The sequence below is a fragment of the Hemiscyllium ocellatum genome, chromosome 16 (genome assembly GCF_020745735.1).
Source record: "Hemiscyllium ocellatum isolate sHemOce1 chromosome 16, sHemOce1.pat.X.cur, whole genome shotgun sequence".
Taxonomy (NCBI): Eukaryota; Metazoa; Chordata; class Chondrichthyes; order Orectolobiformes; family Hemiscylliidae; genus Hemiscyllium; species Hemiscyllium ocellatum.
The window spans coordinates 56,860,103-56,881,129 of NC_083416.1; the positions used below are offsets into that span (position 1 = coordinate 56,860,103).

The following is a 21,027-nucleotide window of genomic DNA, read 5'->3' on the forward strand; positions in this document are numbered from 1 at the left end:
GCAACATTATAAATTAATAATATGCAATTATCTGTTGATAGGTTAATAATTTGAACATAATCTCTTCAATTAAGTTGTGGCCCAACACTTATGAAATACCACAGTACAAAAACAAATCAACGTTAAGTCTGCAATCAAATCTTGTTCAGCAGTTATCAGCACATTTTTTTTAAACTGAAAAGCTACAATCTAACTCAGTTAATGACTTTTTAAAACACATGATTAACATTAAAACACGTATAATCCCAACAATATATATTCTTGCTTTGTTGGTGTGGGAGACAAAAATCAAACCATGCTGAATAACACATCAAATGTTGGATAAAAAAAAGCAACAAATGCTGAAAACACTCAAGTCAGGCAGCATTTGTGATCATAAATCAAGTTAACACTTCAGGTTAGATCACAACTGTAAAATCGTTAGAGATGTAACAGATTTTAAGCATGAGGCTGGGAGAGCAAAGAGGAAATGTCTGAGGGGTTGGAAGACAGGAGAGATTAAATAATGAAAGGGTGATGGAGTATTAGACATGGAAGGAAAGGAAAACAGGTTTTCAGCATTGTACAAAATGTTCAGAATTGAATCAACAGCTGTTGTCAGAAAAAACAGGCATAGTTGTTACAGCAGAGTCATACAGTATGGAATAAGGCCATTTGGCTCACAGTCCATGCTGGCTTTCTGCACAGCAATCCAATTAGTCCTGGTCCCCTGCTGCATCCTAGTAGCCCTGCAAATTTGTTTCCCTCAAATACCTACCAATCTTCTTTTTAAACTGTGACCTTAGCTGCTTCCACAACACTCATGAGCAGAGTTTCAGTCTATACCAATCACTGCATCAAAAATGTTCATCCTCGCTTCTCCCCTGCACCTCTAGCCCAAAACTCGTCCCATCAGCAGAGGGAACAGCTTTTTAATTGTCTACTTTGGCTAACCAAAAAAAAGTCAGGATAAATGGACCTATTTCTGGTTGAAAAGATGTAACTAATGGGATGCGACAAGGTCAATCCTCAAGCCCCAACTATTTATAATCTATACAGACGGAATGTAGAATAGGAAGTACTATAGTCAAATTTGCAGATGACACCAAAATTGGTGTAAGAGCAAACTGCAATTAAAAAAATAAGAAATTTGCAAATGGAATTTATGGATAGGTTAGCTGAATGGGCCGAAATTTGGCAGATGACAGTTAATGTAGAAAAGTGAAAGAATACCTAAATGTAGAGAAGCTGCAAAGATTGTTTTGGTGCAGTAAGACCTGGATGTCCTCATGGATGAATCACAAAAAACTAGCATGAAGTTACAGCTATTTGTGAGGTAGGCAAATGGAAGTTGGGCATTTATTGCCAAAGGAAGAGCATAAAAAGGAAGTATTGCTGCAATTATACAAGGCATTAATGAGACCACAACTGGAGTATTGCTACAATTTTGCTCTCCTTACTTGAGGGATGTAGTTGCATTGGAGACAGTTCATACAGGTTCAGTAAATTGATTCAGAGATTAGGGTGTTGTCTTATTGAGAGAGAATGACAGGAGATCTAATTGAGTCATATAACACGCAAAATGAAGATTGACAAAATAGACCTAGAGAGATGACGTGGGGTCATCTTAAAGGTCATAGTTTTAGGATAAAGGGTATTTGATTTAGAACTGAGATGAGGAGAAGTTACTTCTCTCAAAGGCACATGAATCTGTGGAATTCACCACCTCGGAGAGTTTTGTGGATGCTGGGACATTGAGTAAAAGTTAAGGAGCAAATAGACAGATTTTTGATTAGGAATGGATTGCAGCATTATGGAGAACAGGCAGGAGTGTTGAGGCCAAGATGAGATCAATCATGATTGTATTAAATGGCACAGCAGACTCATGGGGCCAAATTGCCTACTCCTGCTCCTTGTTTTTAAAAGACAATCAAATTCTGCCTCAACCTTTGTTCAAGGAGAAATATACCACCTTCTCCAACCTATAATTAAAATCCCTCACTCCTAGAAACTTTTTCATGAATCACTTCTGCATTGTCTCAAGGACTCTCACATCCTTCTAAAAATGTCTTTTATACATAATTATATTATTTATGAAGCCCAATATCCTGTATTCTTTATTAACCATTCTCTCAATTATGTTCTGCTACCACTAAGAATCTGTGTACTTATCAAAAATTTTAATTCTTTATTCATCATAGAAATCAAACTTAACAATCACTCCAAAAAGCAAAGTATACATTTATTTGACTCAGTGTTGTTTATGAAATTGTCCTTTGCAGACATCATCAAACACACTTCAGTGACTATGCTTCAGAAGCATTTCATTCACTGTCAGGTATTTGTTATTCTGAAGTCTTCAATGACTTTATATAAAAATGCAAAATTGTACTTCTTCACAATGAACAGAAGCTGATTTGATGAGAAAACGTACAAACATTAGACACCCTGAGTGATACCTGTATACAGTAATGTGTTCCCAAAATCAATGAGCTAAAAAAAACTGCCATTTAAAAACACGAGAAGGTTGACTCACAAAACCTCCCCTAAAGTTCCATCTACTGCGTACATCTTTGCAAGTGCGCTGGACACAGCAAACACTACCTGAAAGGCACCCAAATTAACAGTATAAACAAAATTGGTAGAAATCGACCTTACAAAAGGTTAGGAACATTCAGGAGTGGACCACAAAAGGACTCAGCCAACAATGGTCGGCAGACATTCTGTATCAGGAGAGCTCGAGTTGGTAAACACCGCTTACATCTGGCTTTTGCAGGGCTTCCATCTGGACACCAGTTTGGACTCAAGCAGCTTCCCCATGTATCTACATCAACTCCCAGTCACTTCATGCTGTCACTATTAACATCTATTTCAACCAATCAAGCAGTCTATGCCACTCCAAGAGCATGGTTATGAATCAGGGTGAAGTCTTATTGTAGGAAAGAGCTGCAGATACTTATGTAGCTGAGAGGGGTCAGTGGGAGACTTGTGCCCAGGTGGAGGACCAATGCATATAAAGGCAAAGGCTGTCTGACACAGCTACTAGAGGATGGTGATATCATCAATTTGAGAGACCACCTGCTCTCTCACACTATACAATATTTTACAAAGATTTGGGTAGTTATCAAAGCTAAAAGCATTGGAAGTAAAAATAAAATTCGGCACACTTCTTCACACAATTATTGTAGAGATATAAATTAACCTCTGATGTAAGCTGTGACGAAAGAGTGACCTCAAATCACCTGCTGGTACTCTGCTAAGAGGTTGGATCCTGTGCAGCACAGAGCATGGTGCTCTTTTAGCCTTACCATTATGCAGAGTCTATAAATAAACTTTGCTTAGAGGTATCCTAAAAGCATGGCCTAAATTGTTGTTATCAAGTTCCAAAGAACTCCATTACAACTGCACAAAATCAAAAATTAGGATGTAACTAGCAGGGCTATTCACAAGAGTTATCAATTTGTAAATTAATCCAAAATGAAAACATTTTGCAAGAACATGTTTTAAAAGGGGAATAAATATATTCAAAATAAACAATGATATGATTGGGCAGGAAATTCTGCACCATCAAATCACCCTACCCAGTTGGACTCCTACAATTCGTCTTTATTGGGATTTAGCATGGGTATAAATACTCATTCTGACAGTCAATTATGTTCAGAAATAAAATAAAAACTGTACAGAGGTCCCTTCTTTCAGTTACTTAGTACAGCTGTTACTCAAAGAGAAACTTAGAGTTAGCACTGCTGAAACAACCCAAAATTGTGGCTAGAACAAAAAGCAGACATACAGTATTGGTTATCTTCACTATATTTTTTTTCACCTGCATGTGGATAGTCAACCTATAATACACCATAAAGCAAGTGCCTGCACAGAAAGAACAATTTTCTACATGTCATTAGTCTGCAGAACATGTTGCTTAGCTAGACATGAATTACAAATATCCATGCAATGTTTGATCTCGGTGGCTTTCAAGCAAAGATGAATCTAAAGGGAATGCATATAAATTAAAATGTCAATTAAAAATTAATATTTTCTTATGGTAAAAAAATGAAATGCAACTTCAAAGTATTGCCATTTTAAAAGATTCAGAATTCATACTCTGTAGAAAGTATTGATATTCAATACCTTGGTTTCAAAACTTCTAGTTCATTTGGAGTTGCTAGTGCTATTCTTAGTTGGATGCACTCCAACGCCTCCATTGTTTCTTTCTATACACAAGCATTCAAAAGGACACATGGGGAAAAGTTACACTAAATTTGTCGGTATTATCACCTCTAACTCCCAAGCTGCTTAAGCTTTAGTTCCACTGCAGGACTGGAGTACATTGTTTAAGCAAACTTCACAAGGCCCTTTCTACCAGAAAAGGACAAATTTCTATGTGAGCATTACCGGCAAGGCTAGTATTTGTTGCCCATCCCCAATTGTCCTTGAGAAGGCAACGGTGAATTGTCTTAATGAATTGCAACACCCAGCGTTAGTAGGAATGGAGAGGAGCAGAGGAGGAACAGCAATATATTTCCAAGTCAGAATGGAATCTGACTTTGATAGAAGTTGCAGATCGAAATGTTCCATTTATCTCTGTCCTAGACTAATTCTCAACCTCTCTCTCTCTCGCTCTGTGGTGGAAGTAGAAACCATGAAAGCCACAAAACCATAAACCAGCAAAAATTATATTCATGAAATAACACAAGTTTACTGTATTATCATAATCGCCACAATGTTAAAGTAGTCAGTTGAGTGTGCAAGAGAGAAGGCTCTCTGCTAAGTTTTATTTGAGGCAAAATCGCTTTATTATTTAAGTGATTTTGCTGTAATAAAGTATAACAGTGATGTGTATACCGCTTGCATTAGCTTTCTATAACTTAATGTTTTTTTTTAATATTGATTATGTGGATTTCTTCATCAACTGGAATACTGTTCAAGCAGCACACTCCGGTCCCATAGGTACTGGGTAATTAAGTGTTTGCTGTACTTACATCTATCACTTGCTGCTTATGCTGTTCATATGTTATAGTTTTACCAGGTTAAGCTATTTAAAGTAAGCTCCTTTTTAGATGGTGCTCTGACTTGCCCTCCTGTATTCTTAAGTAAACCAGGATTGATTCCCTAACTTGGTGGTAATGGTAGCAAATTTTGAATGAGTACATTTCTGGTACTGCAGTTAGCCCACAGCATCTCATAGGTGTCAGTCATGAGTTGCTAGGTCTGTTTGAAATCTACGGGTAAAAAATGAGGTCTGCAGATGCTGGAGATCACAGCTGAAAATGTGTTGCTGGTTAAAGCACAGCACAGTTAAAGGCAGCATCCAAGGAACAGGAAATTCGACGTTTCGGGCATAAGCCCTTCATCAGGAATGAGGAGAGTGTGCCAGGCAGGCTAAGATAAAAGGTAGGGAGGAGGGACTTGGGGGAGGGGCGATGGAGATGTGATAGGTGGAAGGAGGTCAAGGTGAGGGTGATAGGCCGGAGTGGGGTGGGGGCAGAGAGGTCAGGAAGAAGATTGCAGGTTAGGAGGGCGGTGCTGAGTTGAGGAAACCGACTGAGACAAGGTGGGGGGAGGGGAAATGTGGAAACTGGAGAAATCTGAGTTCATTCCTTGTGGTTGGAGGGTTCCCAGGCGGAAGATGAGGCGCTCCTCCTCCAGCCGTAGTGTTGTTATGTGCTGCCGGTGGAGGAGTCCAAGGACCTGCATGTCCTCGGTGGACTGGGAGGGAGAGTTAAAGTGTTGAGCCACGGGGTGGTTGGGTTGGTTGGTCCGGGCGTCCCAGAGGTGTTCTCTGAAGCGTTCTGCAAGTAAGCGGCCCGTCTCCGAAATATAGAGGAGGCCATCATCAGGTGCAGCGGATGCAATAGATGATGTGTGTGCTCCCAGGAGGACCAGTTCCAACACCGCAGCTCCCAGGAGGACCAGTTCCAACACCACACAGCCCAGATGGCCTCCTTCTTCAAGGACCGCAGATTCCCCCCAGACGTGATCGATGATGCCCTCCACCGCATCTCCTCCACTTCCCGCTCCTCCGCCCTTGAGCTCCGCTCCTCCAATCGCCACCAAGACAGAACCCCACTGGTTCTCACCCACCACCCCACCAACCTCCGTATACAACGTATCATCCGCCGTCATTTCCGCCACCTCCAAACGGACCCCACCACCAGGGATATATTTCCCTCCCCTCCCCTATCAGCGTTCCGCAAAGACCACTCCCTTCGTGACTCCCTCGTCAGGTCCACACCCCCCACCAACCCAACCTCCACTCCCGGCACCTTTCCCTGCAACCACAGGAAATGTAAAACTTGCACCCACACCTCCTCCCTCACTTCCCTCCAAGGCCCCAAGGGATCCTTCCATATCCGCCACAAGTTCACCTGTACCTCCACACACATCATCTATTGCATCCGCTGCACCCGATGTGCCCTCCTCTATATTTCGGAGACGGGCCGCTTACTTGCAGAACGCTTCAGAGAACACCTCTGGGACGCCCGGACCAACCAACTCAACCACCCCGTGGCTCAACACTTTAACTCTCCCTCCCACTCCACCGAGGACATGCAGGTCCTTGGACTCCTCCACCGGCAGAACATAACAACACGACAGCTGGAGGAGGAGCGCCTCATCTTCCGCCTGGGAACCCTCCAACCACAGGAATGAACTCAGATTTCTCCAGTTTCCTCATTTCCCCTCCCCCCATCTTGTCTCAGTCGGTTCCCTCAACTCAGCACCGCCCTCCTAACCTGCAATCTTTTTCCTGACCTCTCCGCCCCCACCCCACTCCGGCCTATCACTCTCACCTTGAACTCCTTCCACCTATCACATCTCCATCGCCCCTCCCCCAAGTCCCTCCTCCCTACCTTTTATCTTAGCCTGCCTGGCATTCTCTCCTCATTCCTGATGAAGGGCTTATGCCCGAAACGTCGAATTTCCTGTTCCTTGGATGCTGCCTAACCTGCTGCGCTTTAACCAGCAACACATTTTCAACTGTTTGAAATCTACCCCACTAAGCAAGGTGGAAGTGCTGCACAGCATGATGAAGGATATCCCCAATGTGAAAATGAGACTTTGCCTCACAAGGATTGTGCAGTGGTCATTCCTGCCAATAGTATCAAGGGCAAATACACCTGCACCAGGCAAACCAGTGACAAGCAAATCAAGAATGCTTCTCCCCCCCCGCCCCCCTTGTTGGTTCACTCATCACTGCCACAGGTCCAGTCTAGGAAGTATGTCCTTTAAGGCTTGACCAGCTCACTTATTAGTGGAGTTTCCAAGTCACTCCAGATGGAGAATTTCAATGTATATTGTGCACTTGTACAAAGAATGCTGGAGAAATTCAGCAGGTCTGGCAGCATTTGTGCAGAGACAGAGTTAAATGTTTCACATCTAGTATTGACTCTTCTTCAGAAAAGTACATGCTGTGCTCGTTACCATCAGTTTTCCTCCAACATGCCAAAATGAATACCTGTAATCTTTTGAGTAAATATATAGATAAGATCATCTCACTGGACTTCATAAAATCAGCTCATAGGACATACAATAAAGCAGAGCAACAGGGCCTTCAGCCCACCATATATGTGTCAACTATGATGCGATTCTAAACTATTCCCATCTGCCTGCACATGGTCCATATCCCCTTTTATAGCCTGTCTGTTAATATCTCTCTCTAAATGTCAGTTAAACTTTGCTCATTTAACTGCTTCTTCAACCTCACCCGGCAATACATTCAATTTCCTCACATCTCCTATAAGAAAACTTTTCCCCTCGCACTTTAAACCAATGACCCTAGCACTTGACATCTCCACCCTAGGAATAAGACTCTGGACTATCCACATCATACATTTTATATACTTCGATCAGAAATTGCAATAATCTGGTATTTTTAAAGGAAGGTTGCCCAAGGACTGAACCATTGATGGTAGTTTCAATGGCCTACAGGAAGGGATGCATTCGAGAAGCACAGTTTAATCCAGGGCTCGTTCAGTATCACAAACACAAGCAATTGTTGATCTATTCAATAGTCTCTCACATTCCTAAATCACGAGTGGACAATAAAGCTGCTATAAAAGTGTCAAGATTGCCCACAGTTTGACACCCCTGCGCATACCTTAAGTGTGATGTGCTCCAAACATAGTGGAGTAATTGTGGTGATGGAAACACCCGAATTTCCGACAAACCCACTAAAGTATCCAAGTTTAAGCTCCATGGCATATTTGAAAATAGTTGTGTCATAAATCATTGTTGATTAGACGCCACTGAAGCAAAAAGACTACTTTGTTTTTTTTTTTAAATGCTTCACAATCATTTTGAAAAGATTTTCTCTTCCAGGGGAAAAAGGTCCATGTGTTAGATGCAAATTTGCTCAGAAATACCATGATAGCAGCTCAAATTCAACACTCTTAACTTGCGGAAGGCCACCCTGCTAGCTTAGAAACGGTGGGGATTCAAGTTTGATTAGTTTCCTTTGGAATTCAAGTTTCATTATGGTGTCCCTTGGAGGCTTTTTACATTAATTGTGTTTGATTAGATTGTTCTAAAATAGCAAAATGGGATAGAAAATGTGGAAGTGTTGGACAGACTGGCTTTGCAATTCTATTTCTTTTTCCTCCATATGAATCTTTGGTTATATGTAGGACGTGGTATAGAAGAGTGAGATAGTTAAATCCTAAAGTTGAAGCCATGATGATTCAACCGTGCCAAATCCCCCTTATTTTCAGAGAAACGAAGAGATGGCTGGCAGAGGCGACAAGAATGTTGCCAAAGGTGGGAAAGGGTTTGACTGTGTGTCAGAGTTTGCAGGGTCACCTCATACCCAAGCACAAAGAAACAGAATCACAGTCACTTCATGAAACAATTGCAGATTTGGACACCTTGTTAATTTTAAGACAGTACTATCCTTACCCTCACTAATCTGTTCAAACATCAACAGCTTTGCTGCAATACACAAAATGCATCTTTCACTAAAATACAGGAAGCATCATGAATTTTGTTGTTGCTGAGCCTCACCTCAAGAGTTTTCAATAATATCATTAGCCATGGATTGTAAAGGCCCACATATATTTTTGGAAGTTTGAAAATGAAAGTTGAATACTACCATACCAAGACAAGTTTTCTCGTGCAACTTGAAGGTCAAATGCGACTGTGAGATATATAATTCAATGACGCAAGATTATGCTAATTTTCAGATCAATGAGATGGATGCTTTAGGAGACAGGCTGGCACCAGGAGTACTAAAGAAAAAAAGCTGTCTAGCAACCTTTTGAATTTTCTTTTTAGCATTTTTGCACGACCAAAGTCTCAGCCTTCTCTCCAAATCCTGGCCTCAGTCATCCTCTTTGGTCCCATCTTTACATTAAGACTACATAACTTAATAGCTCAAGTTAGCTGAAAAAACTTTCCAACTTTCCTGCTGCATGAGTACCAAGTTATGCATTACTTAAAATCCTGCGTTTGGAGTTTTTTCTAAATTCTCTGGTGTAATTAAATGAGCAGTATATTTATGTTGCAAAAACATACAATTAAAATACTATTTTGTGAGAAAAAGGATTAAAACAACGAGGAACAGAGAGACAGAGCGAAAGACAGACAGAAATAATTGAAGAGTGGGAGACAAGTGAGGGGTTCAGTTCTGAGGAGAGAGTTTTTCTAAATTTGTCCAAGAAGGAATGCCATATGGGATCAAATAACATTGTGCTATGTTACTGAGCAGTAATGACAATATAATAGTTATAATATTTCAGCCTAAACTTTACCATCCATCAGCAGCAGCCTCATGTATATAAAGCTATGAGACATTCCACAAAAAAAATCAAGTTTTTTAATTTCCAATTTTCTTCTAGCACTCTCAACAATTTTGCTCAGTACAACATTTGAATATAAAATTCCAAAAAAAAAACTTAAAATGCCAAACAAATTGCCACATTTGAGCACTAAGTACAATACGTAATTTCCTTTCTTTGACTGCGATGTTTGAGATTAGGCATTCTAACTCCATGTTTACCAGATGACATTCAGTGGACTTACCAGTTAGGTATTTGCTCCTAACATGCATTCCTGTGATTAAGCTTCACCACCTTCTCAAGACAAACTCAGGATGGACAATAAACGTTAATCCAGCCAGTAGTAATGCCCACATCCTATGACTAATTTTCTTTTAAAATGTTTGAAATAATTTAAAACAAAACCTCATTTGTTACGAGATCACCGCAAGACAAGTCACTTGGCAACTGACTAGAACAAAGCCAAAAGACTTTTGCATTCTGAACTAGATACATACCAGAGAGGAGGAGAATCAGACTATTTGGTCTCAGACTGAGATGTTGGCACACTAGAAGCCATTTAACCCAACAGGTCTGTACCAGTTAAAGATCTGACTACACTACTCTTATTTTACAGCTCTTGGTTCAAGGCAACTCAAGTGAATATCTAAATACTCTTAAAATTAGGACAATCTGACAACTACTCTTTCAGTTAGTGAGCTTCAGACTCCCATCACCCTCCAGGATTAAACATCTCTCCTCAACTCTGCTCTTCGCTCTCTACTTTTTCTTTTAAATCTATGCCTCCTGACTACCGACTCCTCTACTAGGAAACATGCCTTCCTATCCACGACCCTCAGACCTACTGGAACCCATCTTAACCTTTGCTGCTCCAAAGAATACAAGTCCAGCCTTTCAAAATCTTTTCTCACAGTTCAGATATTCCAGCCCAAGCAGATGCTGCAAAATATCCTCTGCGCATCCTTCCTATAACATGGTAACAAGAACAACACACGTACTTTGTTGTGGCCTAACCAGCACTTTATACAGTTAATAGCATGACCACCTTGTTCTTGTATTCGAGGCCTCAACTAATAAATGGAACTGACCTACGTGACTTCTTAGTTATTTTATCTACCTGCCCTGCTACCTTCAGGTATCTGTAGATAGGCACAGCATATAGCTGAATTAGGAAATACAGTAACCAGCATGGAGAGGTTTATCATACAATCACAGGTACTCCCAGCAGTTGTCAACTATCAAGTTCAATTAATTCATTAACACCACCAAGTCAGTTTTCTCCCAGATCTGTGGACTTAGTACGAACAAATTGTTTTGCTTTAATAAAAGGAGTGTTAATAGGAAGACCCTTCTCCAAAACTAAATTACATCATGCTTCCTAATGTGATAAAATATACTTGTAACTATTTCCAAAGTATTTCTCAAAGCAATTGAATTATGGACACACCAGGTGAAAACAACAAGTTAACTAACGATACTGATCACAGTGGATTCAAGTTCCACATTTGGGAGTAACAGGGCATGCTGAATGTGAGATTATGTCCAAGATGCATTTTTCTTTGAGTAGAAATTGGCTGTATTTGTGCATTTTCGCAGAAAACGTATTTTACTGACTTTAGTCAGCTGGCCAAACACATCAAAACAGTTGCAAGTTAAATCGACTCTTCAAACAGGAGGAATGCATTAAAATATAGAACAGTATATATAATGTGTGCAGAGATAGAGATGGAAAAAGGATTTTAAAAAGGCAATAAATCTAACAGTGTTTTTAACCTGAATTACCATTATAGAAATGTTAATTGAATTGCTAACAAGTCCACAGAAAAGGCTGCTATTTATGGTAGAAAATATGAATTATAAACAGAGGTACACACTGCGGTGTCTTAAGCTGTCACATTCAAAATGCATGTGACAATTCAATAGTAAAATAACGAACAACAATTAATGGAATGGTGTTAGCACATGCAGACAACACAAATCTGTCCGCCTCATATCATTATCTTGACAAATCAGATAAAGATATATGAGAGAGAGAGAGAGAGAGAGAGAGAGAGAGAGAGAACACGCAAGGGACAGGCAGATGATGAGAGCGAGCGAGCAAGAGTGAGGCAGGCAGAGAACAAGGCAGGGTGACAAACAGGCTGGCACAGAGCAAGTACGAGAGAATGGAGGAGAGAAAGAGAGAGTGCATGAAAAAAGAGAGACAAGGCAAAAGAGGAAAGGAGAGACAGAGAGAGAGACAGACAAAGTGAGCAAATGAATGCTAAGCTTCATCAGTAGGATTTGAAAACAAATTCCAATGACACTGGAATCCTACATGGCACAAGTCTGGGAAAGCCCTGAAAGCAACATGACAGAAATTTCACTAAATTTTGAATGACTGCCTTTTTTAACAAGGTGCTTAGAAGAAATTCAGTGACGGAATCCAAATTCCATTCATCTCTGAAATATAATTTAAATGGGAAATGGCCTGTCTTTTATAAGCACAATATTATAGTCTTGAAATCACTTCACAATACATTTCTTTCCAGTTAACCCTGAGAAACAGTTACAAATAACTGGATAAAATCTATGTCAATTGCATCTGACAGAGTAAATCTCTGAATCACAGATTCTTGACACGAAAGACAGTGTAAATTAGACAATTGACAGCATAGTGTCAGTTAGACTTGCACCAAATAAGTGCAATTATCAGAAGCTCATTATAATTTTCAAAAAACAGTAAAAAAATGTAGAATGATTCAGCAGTGTAAATACAGTTTAAATTGTCTTTATCTAAGCCCACACATACAAAATAATGAGTGTGAGGTGGTGCACCCACAGAAATGACTGCCTAGTCTGATTCGTTGGGTGGAAGGAACACAAGAGATAAAACAGCAGCAGAATACTTTATCTTGGCCTTCAGAAAACAATACTTGATAAATGCTGTAGATTTTACAGAAGAGCTCAGTAACATTTTTTATGTTCTTAACATTGTGATCTAAAGTGTTCTATTTTTAAATCTATTTAGATTTGGAGGAAGACAAATATTTAAAGCAAAAGCATTCATAAGGTTGATTCTGCAATCATCATATGATTAAACGATCACTAATTCAAGTTCCAGCCCATCACTTAAGTGCTGGCCTATCACTCATCTAACAAACCAGAGGATCCAACATCAGTCCTATGCCAATGTTCTCTATTCTCCAAAAGCATATAAATTATTCTAATATTTAAAAAAGTCACGTTTAACCACCAGAATACTCAGTAAAAGCTTCACAGGGATAAAGGTCTAACTACTTTTAGTCAACAAGGGCACATGTATACATTGTATGAAATAAAGCAAAGAAAAAAATGTCATTCAAGCAACATGATCATAGGGAAAAAGTAAGACAGTCCATTAATTTACTGCCAGTGAAGTAGATTGAAATATAATGAAACAAATATTTTGAAACACACCAGCACCTCTGTTTTAGAGTAGCTGAACCTAAAGCAGTCAGATTGAATGCCTGTTTAAAAAACACTTACTTAAAATGTTAGCAATGTTGTCATTGCATCAACTGCAAAGTTATGAAAGTGTCCATCATGAAAAGAATGTGAGACAAAGAAATGTTCTCCTTCCATCAATATTCAATTTGGACTGCTGTAAATAGTGCTGCTTTTGATGACAGTTTTTTTAAAAAATCAACTGCAAACCTTGCCCATCAATACTGACAACGTATGAAAGGATGAGAGAAGGATTCAGATTGTTAGTTGTTCTTCAACTCCATAAAGATATTGCAAACCAACACTGAAAACAGATGATTTGACATATAATTAGTTGTTAAAATAAACACTTGCTTAACCAGTGCTGAAAATGTGTTGCTGGAAAAGCGCAGCAGGTCAGGCGCATCCAAGGAGCAGGAGAATCGACGTTTCGGGCATGAGCCCTTCTTCAGGAATGAGAAAGGTGTGCCAAGCAGGCTAAGATAAAAGGTAAAGAGGAGGGACTTGGGGGAGGGGCTTTGGAATTGCAACAGGTTGCTTAACCACTTGCTTAACCATTGTTTGACAATGGCAAATGAAAGACATTATAAATTAATACTTTCTGATCAGTAATCAGAATTTCCACAATTGAAATTTTCCAAAACAGCAACATAAGTTTTCAATATTGCATCAATGAGTTCTCATCAGATTAACTTGATTGTCCATATCTCCCTCAGTTTCATCTACAGCTGAAAAGGTAAATGTGATCATTGCAAGAACTGCACTGGTAAAATCACAATCCTCACTGAAGTGAAATCCAAGTGTGATATCAGAGGATAGCAGTTAAATAATCAACTAATGGGTATTTTCCGCATCACTTTCAAATCAGGATAATTATAAGAAGTATGACGTAGTTAAGAAGTAACAAAGAAGACTGGTTAGCAAGATTAGATCTCACGGAATACAGGGAGAACTAGCCATTTGGATACAGAACTGGCTCAAAGGTAGAAGACAGAGGGTGGTGGTGCAGGATTGTTTTTCAGACTGGAGGCCTGTGACCAGGGAAGTGCCACAAGGATCGGTGCTGGGTCCTCTACTTGTTGTCATTTTCATAAATGATTGGGATGCGAGCATAAGAGGTATCATTAGTAAGTTTGCAGATGACACCAAAATTGGAGGTGTAGTGGACAGTGAAGGAGGTTACCTCAGATTCCTTCTGGATCTTGACCAGATGGGCCAATGTGCTGAGAGGTGGCAGATGGAGTTTAATTCAGGGAAATGCGAGGTGCTGCATTTTAAGAAAGCAAATCTTAGCAGAACTTATATACTGAATGGTAAGGTCCAAGGGAGTGTTGCTGAACAAAGAGACCTTGGAGTGCAGGTTCACAGCTCCTTGAAAGTGGAGTCGCAGGTAGATAGGATAGTGAAGGCGGCGTTTGGTATGCTTTCCTTTATTGGTCAGAGTATTGAGTACAGGAGTTGGAAGGTCACATTGCAGCTGTACAGGACATTGGTTAGGCCACTGTTGGAATATTGTGTGCATTTCTGGTCTCCTTCCTATCGGAAAGATGTTGTGAAACTTGAAAGCATTCAGAGAAGATTTCCAAGGATGTTACCAGGGTTGGAGGATTTGTGCTACAGGGAGACGCTGAACAGGTTGAGTCTGTTTTCCCTGGAGCGTCAGAGGTTGACGGGTAACCTTTATAGAGGTTTACAAAATCGTGAGAGGCATGGATAGGATAAATAGACAAAGTCTTTTCCCTGGGGTCAGGGAGCCCAGAACTAGAGGGCATAGGTTTAGGATGAGAGGGGAAAAGATATAAAAAGAGACCCAAGGAGCAACTTTTTCACACAGAGGCTGGTAGTGTATGGAATGAGCTGCCAGAGGAAGTGGTGGAGGCTGGTACAATTGAAACATCTAAAAGGCATTTGGATGGGTATATGAATAGGAAGTGTTTGGAGGGATATGGGCTGGGTGCTGGCAGGTGGGAATAGATTGGGTTGGAATATTTGTCAGCATGGTCTGTTTCCATGCTGTACATCTATGACTGGAAAGCACTCTCATCATTTTATTTTTAATATCAAGAAAAATCCTGCTCTACCAGTAAAATATTTTAAGTATTAGTGCATGGATTGTGTTGAAATTTTACAATGCTTAAATATCTTATCACCTGAGTAGGATGTTGATTCAAGTGTTTCAGGTCAATTCATTTCCTAAGGTTAGGACAAGACAGGAACTGATGACATGGTTAACATCAAAAAGTGAAAAATCAATAATTCAATAACTTAATTAAGTAGCTAATGAAACACTTTCAAGATGGCAGAGCAGGTAATGTGTTATAATTACAGAACATGCGATCTCCTGGGTATCAGTGCAGGTTTCAATTCAAGAGTTTATGAGCTGGAGATTGAGCTACAAACACTAAGACATGAGGGGAGGAGAATTTCTTACACACTTCATTTGTAGAAGTCACGCCGCTTATGATTGAGTATTTTGATTTTCTCAGTGGTCAAAAAATAGAGGGTCTGACTGCAAATGAGATAGGTAAGGGAACCCAAAGGGCAGGAGCAAAGAAACTTCAGCAACAGGTTTGAGGTTCTTTCAGCATATTTAGATAGGAATGGGACGTGTAGCAATTCATTATGGCACCATAATAGGGAAAAGCAATTCAAGTCAAGTGGTCAAAAGAAATTAGTGGTAGTAGGGAACAGTACTATTAAGACGAATTATCCACAGGGATTTGGGCCTAGATCTCCTGCAGATAACACAAAAGCATGGATTGGGCTACATTGGGAACCATATCAACGCCAACTGACCCAGTTGTATCGTCCAGATCAGTGTGTGTGTGTGTGTGTGTGTGTGTATGTATTGCAGCTGGAATCAACTCGTGGTTTTGTGAATCAACTTTCATTTTTGCAGGAAGAATAAAAATCATCTAAATACCGAGGGATCGAGGTGTCTTTGTGTATGAGTCACACAATTTTAGGGTGCAGCTTCAGCAGTGGTCAGGGCTTTGAGTATACGAGTTAGGATGTCATGTCATGGCTGTACAGGACATTGTTCCAAAAGTGGCTTAACCAATGCATTCAATTCTGTTCTCCCTGCTATAGGAAAAAGATGTTAAATTTGAAAGGATGCAGAAAACATTTACAAGGATGGGATTGGAGAGTTTGAGCTATCGGGAGAGGCTGAACAGGCTGGGGTTATTTTCCTTGGAGTATCAGAGGCTGAGGGGTGACTTTATAGAGGTTATAAACGCATGAGAAGCCTGGATACAGTGAATAGCCAAGCTCTTTTTTTTCCAGGATAGGGGAGTCCAAAATTAAGCGGCATAGGTTTAAGGTGAGAGGGAAAAGATTTATAAGGGACCTAAAGGTTGTCTCGAAGAAAGAATGGTTGGGCTTGGCCTGTATTTGCAAGACTTAGAAGAGCAAAAGGTGACCTGATTGAAACATACAAGATCTTAAGGTTAAAAATCACAACACCAGGTTATAGTCCAATAGTTTTAATTGGAAGCACTAGCTTTCGGAGCGCCGCACCTCCAACAGGTGGTTGTGGAGTACACAATTGTAAGGCACAGAATTTACAGCAAAAGTTTACAATGTGCTATAAATTCTGTGCTTTGCAACTGCGTACTCCACAACCACCTGATGAACGAGCAGCGGTCCAAAAGCTAGTGCTTCCAATTAAAACTGTTGGACTATAACTTGGTGCTATGTGATTTTCAACTTTGTACACCCCAGTCCAACACTGGCATCTCCAAATCAAGATCTTAAGGGGTCACGACAAAGAAACCAAACTTTAGCGATATGCTTCAGAATGTTGTTCTTCAAATTCAGACTATGCTACCGGTCTCTCTGTGAAAAATGCATTTCAGGTAACGATGAGACCTGCTACACACCCGACAAGTGTTACATACAACCTAAACAAATTGAAGGCAAGGTGCTGCCACACCTACTTTGCTTAATCAGCATCAACTTGTATTTCATCATTACATCAATAAACAAACCTGAAGGAGGCATACATGTCAGAGGAAGCATAGGAACAGATCAGGTCTGGTGTCTATATAATTGACTAGCCTGTACATGTTGAAATACAACCGAGCACAAACGATCACCTTGAGGACTGAAAGAGAAAATGTTGCTTTTTTCTAAAAATTGAAAAAAAAATTAAATTTTAGTTAAGTAAGAAAATATGCAGCACATTTTAATCAGCAAGAATTTCTGAACATATGATCTTGGTGTGTACAATTACACAATAAATAAATCCTGCTTAAATAACATTGTGCATTTTTAGGTTGCTCACCATAAAACCATAACATTCTTTTAGCCTGTATAATACACTTCCAAATTAATCTAAGATCAGGAAGCCTCTGCAACAAAAGCACTACATTACAGTTGTGTATTTCCAGCTCAAGGATCAGTTTCACATATTTCCCACCTGATGGAAACCAGCTACCTCCCATCAGCACATCCCAAACTATTATAAGTGTCTTGAAGAATTCAAAATTTGAGGTTAGAAAGCTTCGGACATCAAAGCAGGGTACTTTTGAATAACTCACCTGTCAAATCAAATATTTAACTTTCCCACAAGAATTGAGGAATGGTATGGTTGGAGCACAATTTTAACAAGAGCATCAAGTTTACAACAAACAAATAGTCACATTGCAAAGATACTATGTTGACCAGTATTTATTGTAAAAACTGAAAATAGTCAAGAACAGTACCAGAATCATTTAAAATGAATGTCAACTAATTTTATCAGATTGTAGATACTGCACACTTTATTTCAGACTATCCTCGCTAATAGCTGCTCAACAGTTTTCCAGAAATTAACTAGTATAATATTGTTATTTAATTTGATGTCATCATGTTAGAAATAAAAATGTAGCTTGTGAATTCTTAATATGCTCACTTAAAATCATTTTTAAAAATTCTGACTAACAGTCACCCTTTTGGAGGAGCAAAGGGTAATTTTATTGCCAGATGTTGTGTAAATCTGAACATGTCAGTGTCATTTTAATGACCAGTAGAATATTCATAATGTACATCACCTTTACTCTCAGAAACCTTTGTACCTCTGTATCAGCATATTGCGACAGAGTAACACATTTTTAGAATACCGCACAGAAGGACGCCATTAAGCTTATTTTGCCAGATAGACTTTTACTTAAGAAATGAACATCTTTGCAATTTATAATGAAATGCCGTTTATTTGCTCTGCAGACTCGATCTTCGAAAAATAACACAAGAATCTACTGATGTATTATAACGATGGGCCTTAATGATTTCATTCCAGATTATCCAAGAATTACAATACTTCTCGGGAAAAAAGTTAACTACACCACCAAACCATCGGTTACAGAAAAAGGAGAGTAAAAACAAATCATCCACCTCCCATCTACATGAGGCAATTTATTTTCTTGCAAGTAATGTTCACGAAGTCATAAAATCAGTAACGTGGGAAGTTTGTAACACGTACATTGAAAATAACTTCCACTCGGGAAGAAGAAACTCCTCACACCTAGCCACCCATTTACCCCACAACATTCCCAGTGCTTCCAGTGTCTAAGAAGTTCTTTGTAACCTTCTGGGTTTTTTTTATAGCAAAGCTCCTGAATCCTGCAGGTTTGTAAATTATTGGATCGTGCAAGAAACAGATGACACTTCCCTGAAAATTTCCACTGCCTGGCTAGATTTTTTTTCCCCGTCTGGATGGTGATTGTACATGATAAAATTCCGTGTAGTTTTTTTTTGATTGGGGGGGGGGGGGGTGAAACATTACGTCCAATCGACGTGAGCAGCTTTCGGGGCTGCATTCGAGAATTTTCATGTTCTGATGACTAAATCTTTTCCCATCCCAACTCGTGGCGGGCGGGCGGGCGATACTGTCGGCACATTTTAAAAAGGCGGAGGCACGCTGACTTTAAAACAGGCGGCGTGTGTTGCCCAAAAGGGGAGCTCCTGCCAGGAGCAAAGAAAAATTGGCTCAGCCAAAAGAAAGAGGGGGGTTACCCCCTGACAAACACGGAACAACATAAATTACCTGCTGGCTTCTTTCCGAAGGCTTCTTCATCAAGACCTGTTTGAAAAGCTGGTCCACGTAGGAAGTCATTATTCCTCAGGAGTTGAAGAAAGTCTCAGCCGAAGCAACAAATCTCCCAGTGGAGATCCGGGAATCCAGACGCTTCAAGGTAAAACGGTTATTAAATATCCTCGAGGTAGTCGCTCAAACGCTGAGGGAAAGCTGCACACTTCGGCCCCTGCACATCTCCACACCGACTCCCTCCATCACCCAAATTAAAATAAAAATGCACCTTTTTTTTAAGATTTAAAACCCACCCTCCCCTTCAAGTGTCCTGAGAACAAATCCCCGCGTTACGGGGAGGTCCAAGTAATTGTGCAAGATAACTTTACCCCCTTCCAAAAAAAAAGACTTTTCCCCTCTCCTCACACGTACAGAAAGACGCCGAGCCCCATAGTTTGGTAGGAGTCACGGTGTGGGTTTGGATTCAGGGCTGTTTCAGTTACTCTTCCTCCATGATTTCTCCGTCAAACACCAACTGCCAACTTTGACAAAAAAAAAGAGGCGACTGGCCGCGCGCGCGCTCCGGGTGCCAGCGCCGCTGTCAATCAACCTGCAAGAGGCGGCGCCATCAGCAACATTCCTGCAAACTTCACCCAGCTCACTGCACAGGGCTGCCTCTGCACCCAATGTAGGCTGGGCTACAAATTCCCAGCTGTGCTTCCTTTTTTTTGTTCACCTCCCCCCTATCCAAAGCAGATTTCAGCTAGCCAAAAAAATGGGCTACGCCTCTCGCGAGAATCCTTGGGACAACAGTGTAGTCAAAACATGCTTTGTTGCAATTCATTAATTAATATCCTGTAACACCAGTGTTTTATTTACACCTCCTTCCATTCCCCCCCCCAAAAAAAAACTTGTGCTCTCACAGCACTTTTTCAGACAGGCCGAACCTTGCAAACTCTCACGAAAGGGCTGGTTCTGACAGTTAAAACTTTCAGATGCAACACCTTTTGAGCTCATTTCAGAAAGTGGCTTCCACATCGATGCGGCGGTGCTGCAAAGTTAAACATCAGCGTGTGGTCCAGAAAGTGGTAAGCTATAAATTCATACAAACAGTCCGTGAACTGAAGATCGCATCAATGTGGCGTGCATGGTTATTACTTAAACTGAAGCGTTTGCATTTCGATTTGAAAGCCTGACCTATTTTGATTTGCGCCGATGAAGAAAACTGGCAAAGAATTTCTTCCCCCCCCAAAAAAAAACCCGAGGAACATATAGACTTAATGGCTACTCAGTGTGAATAATTACCGCCCAAGAAAACAGATTTGTCATAACTCACACACATAAAACACTGGAGCAAATTGAGAATTACAGAAGAGATTAATGAGTGCTGATGGTGTCAGCTTTTCGTATTCATTAGATTATTTTTAGGATCTTGGGGATTAAGGATTTCTTCCACTCTGTTGTTATGGGTCCTGAGGTAAATTGAGTCCAATACTAAAATATGGAGCAAGCAATGTTTTCTGAAATGATCTAGTGGGATGCTCAGGTTTTCACAAGTTCCATTTGGGCCTATCGAACATGCTCCAAACAGTTGGCACCTGCAAATATTTCTTTTCTATTTTGAGTGACCTTGGGCTAGAGATTCTCAGAAATCAGTGGGGATTCTGTATTGTTCTTCAGGGCAGTTTCCAAGCTGCCCTTGAAGCATTTTCTTTGAACTGGTAACCACTTCCATTGCACAGCTCAGAGAGGACAGCTCGTTTTGGAAGTCTTGTCTCAGGCCTGTGGACAATGTGGTCTCTCAACACA

General features: G+C 40.3%; 1 protein-coding gene across 4 annotated transcripts in view; it reads right to left on the bottom strand.

Annotated features, from left to right (window-relative positions):
* LOC132823438 (rap guanine nucleotide exchange factor 6-like) overlaps nt 1–19,755 on the bottom strand; it is a 397,644-nt gene extending 377,889 nt beyond the window's left edge. For all 4 annotated transcript variants that reach the window (XM_060837290.1, XM_060837289.1, XM_060837288.1 and 1 more), the window contains exon 1: nt 19,237–19,755. In XM_060837290.1, coding sequence (XP_060693273.1) covers nt 19,237–19,305 — 69 coding nt within the window. In that variant the 5' untranslated portion in view covers nt 19,306–19,755. The remainder of the gene's footprint in view (nt 1–19,236) is intronic.
* Between the last annotated feature and the right edge of the window lie 1,272 nt (nt 19,756–21,027).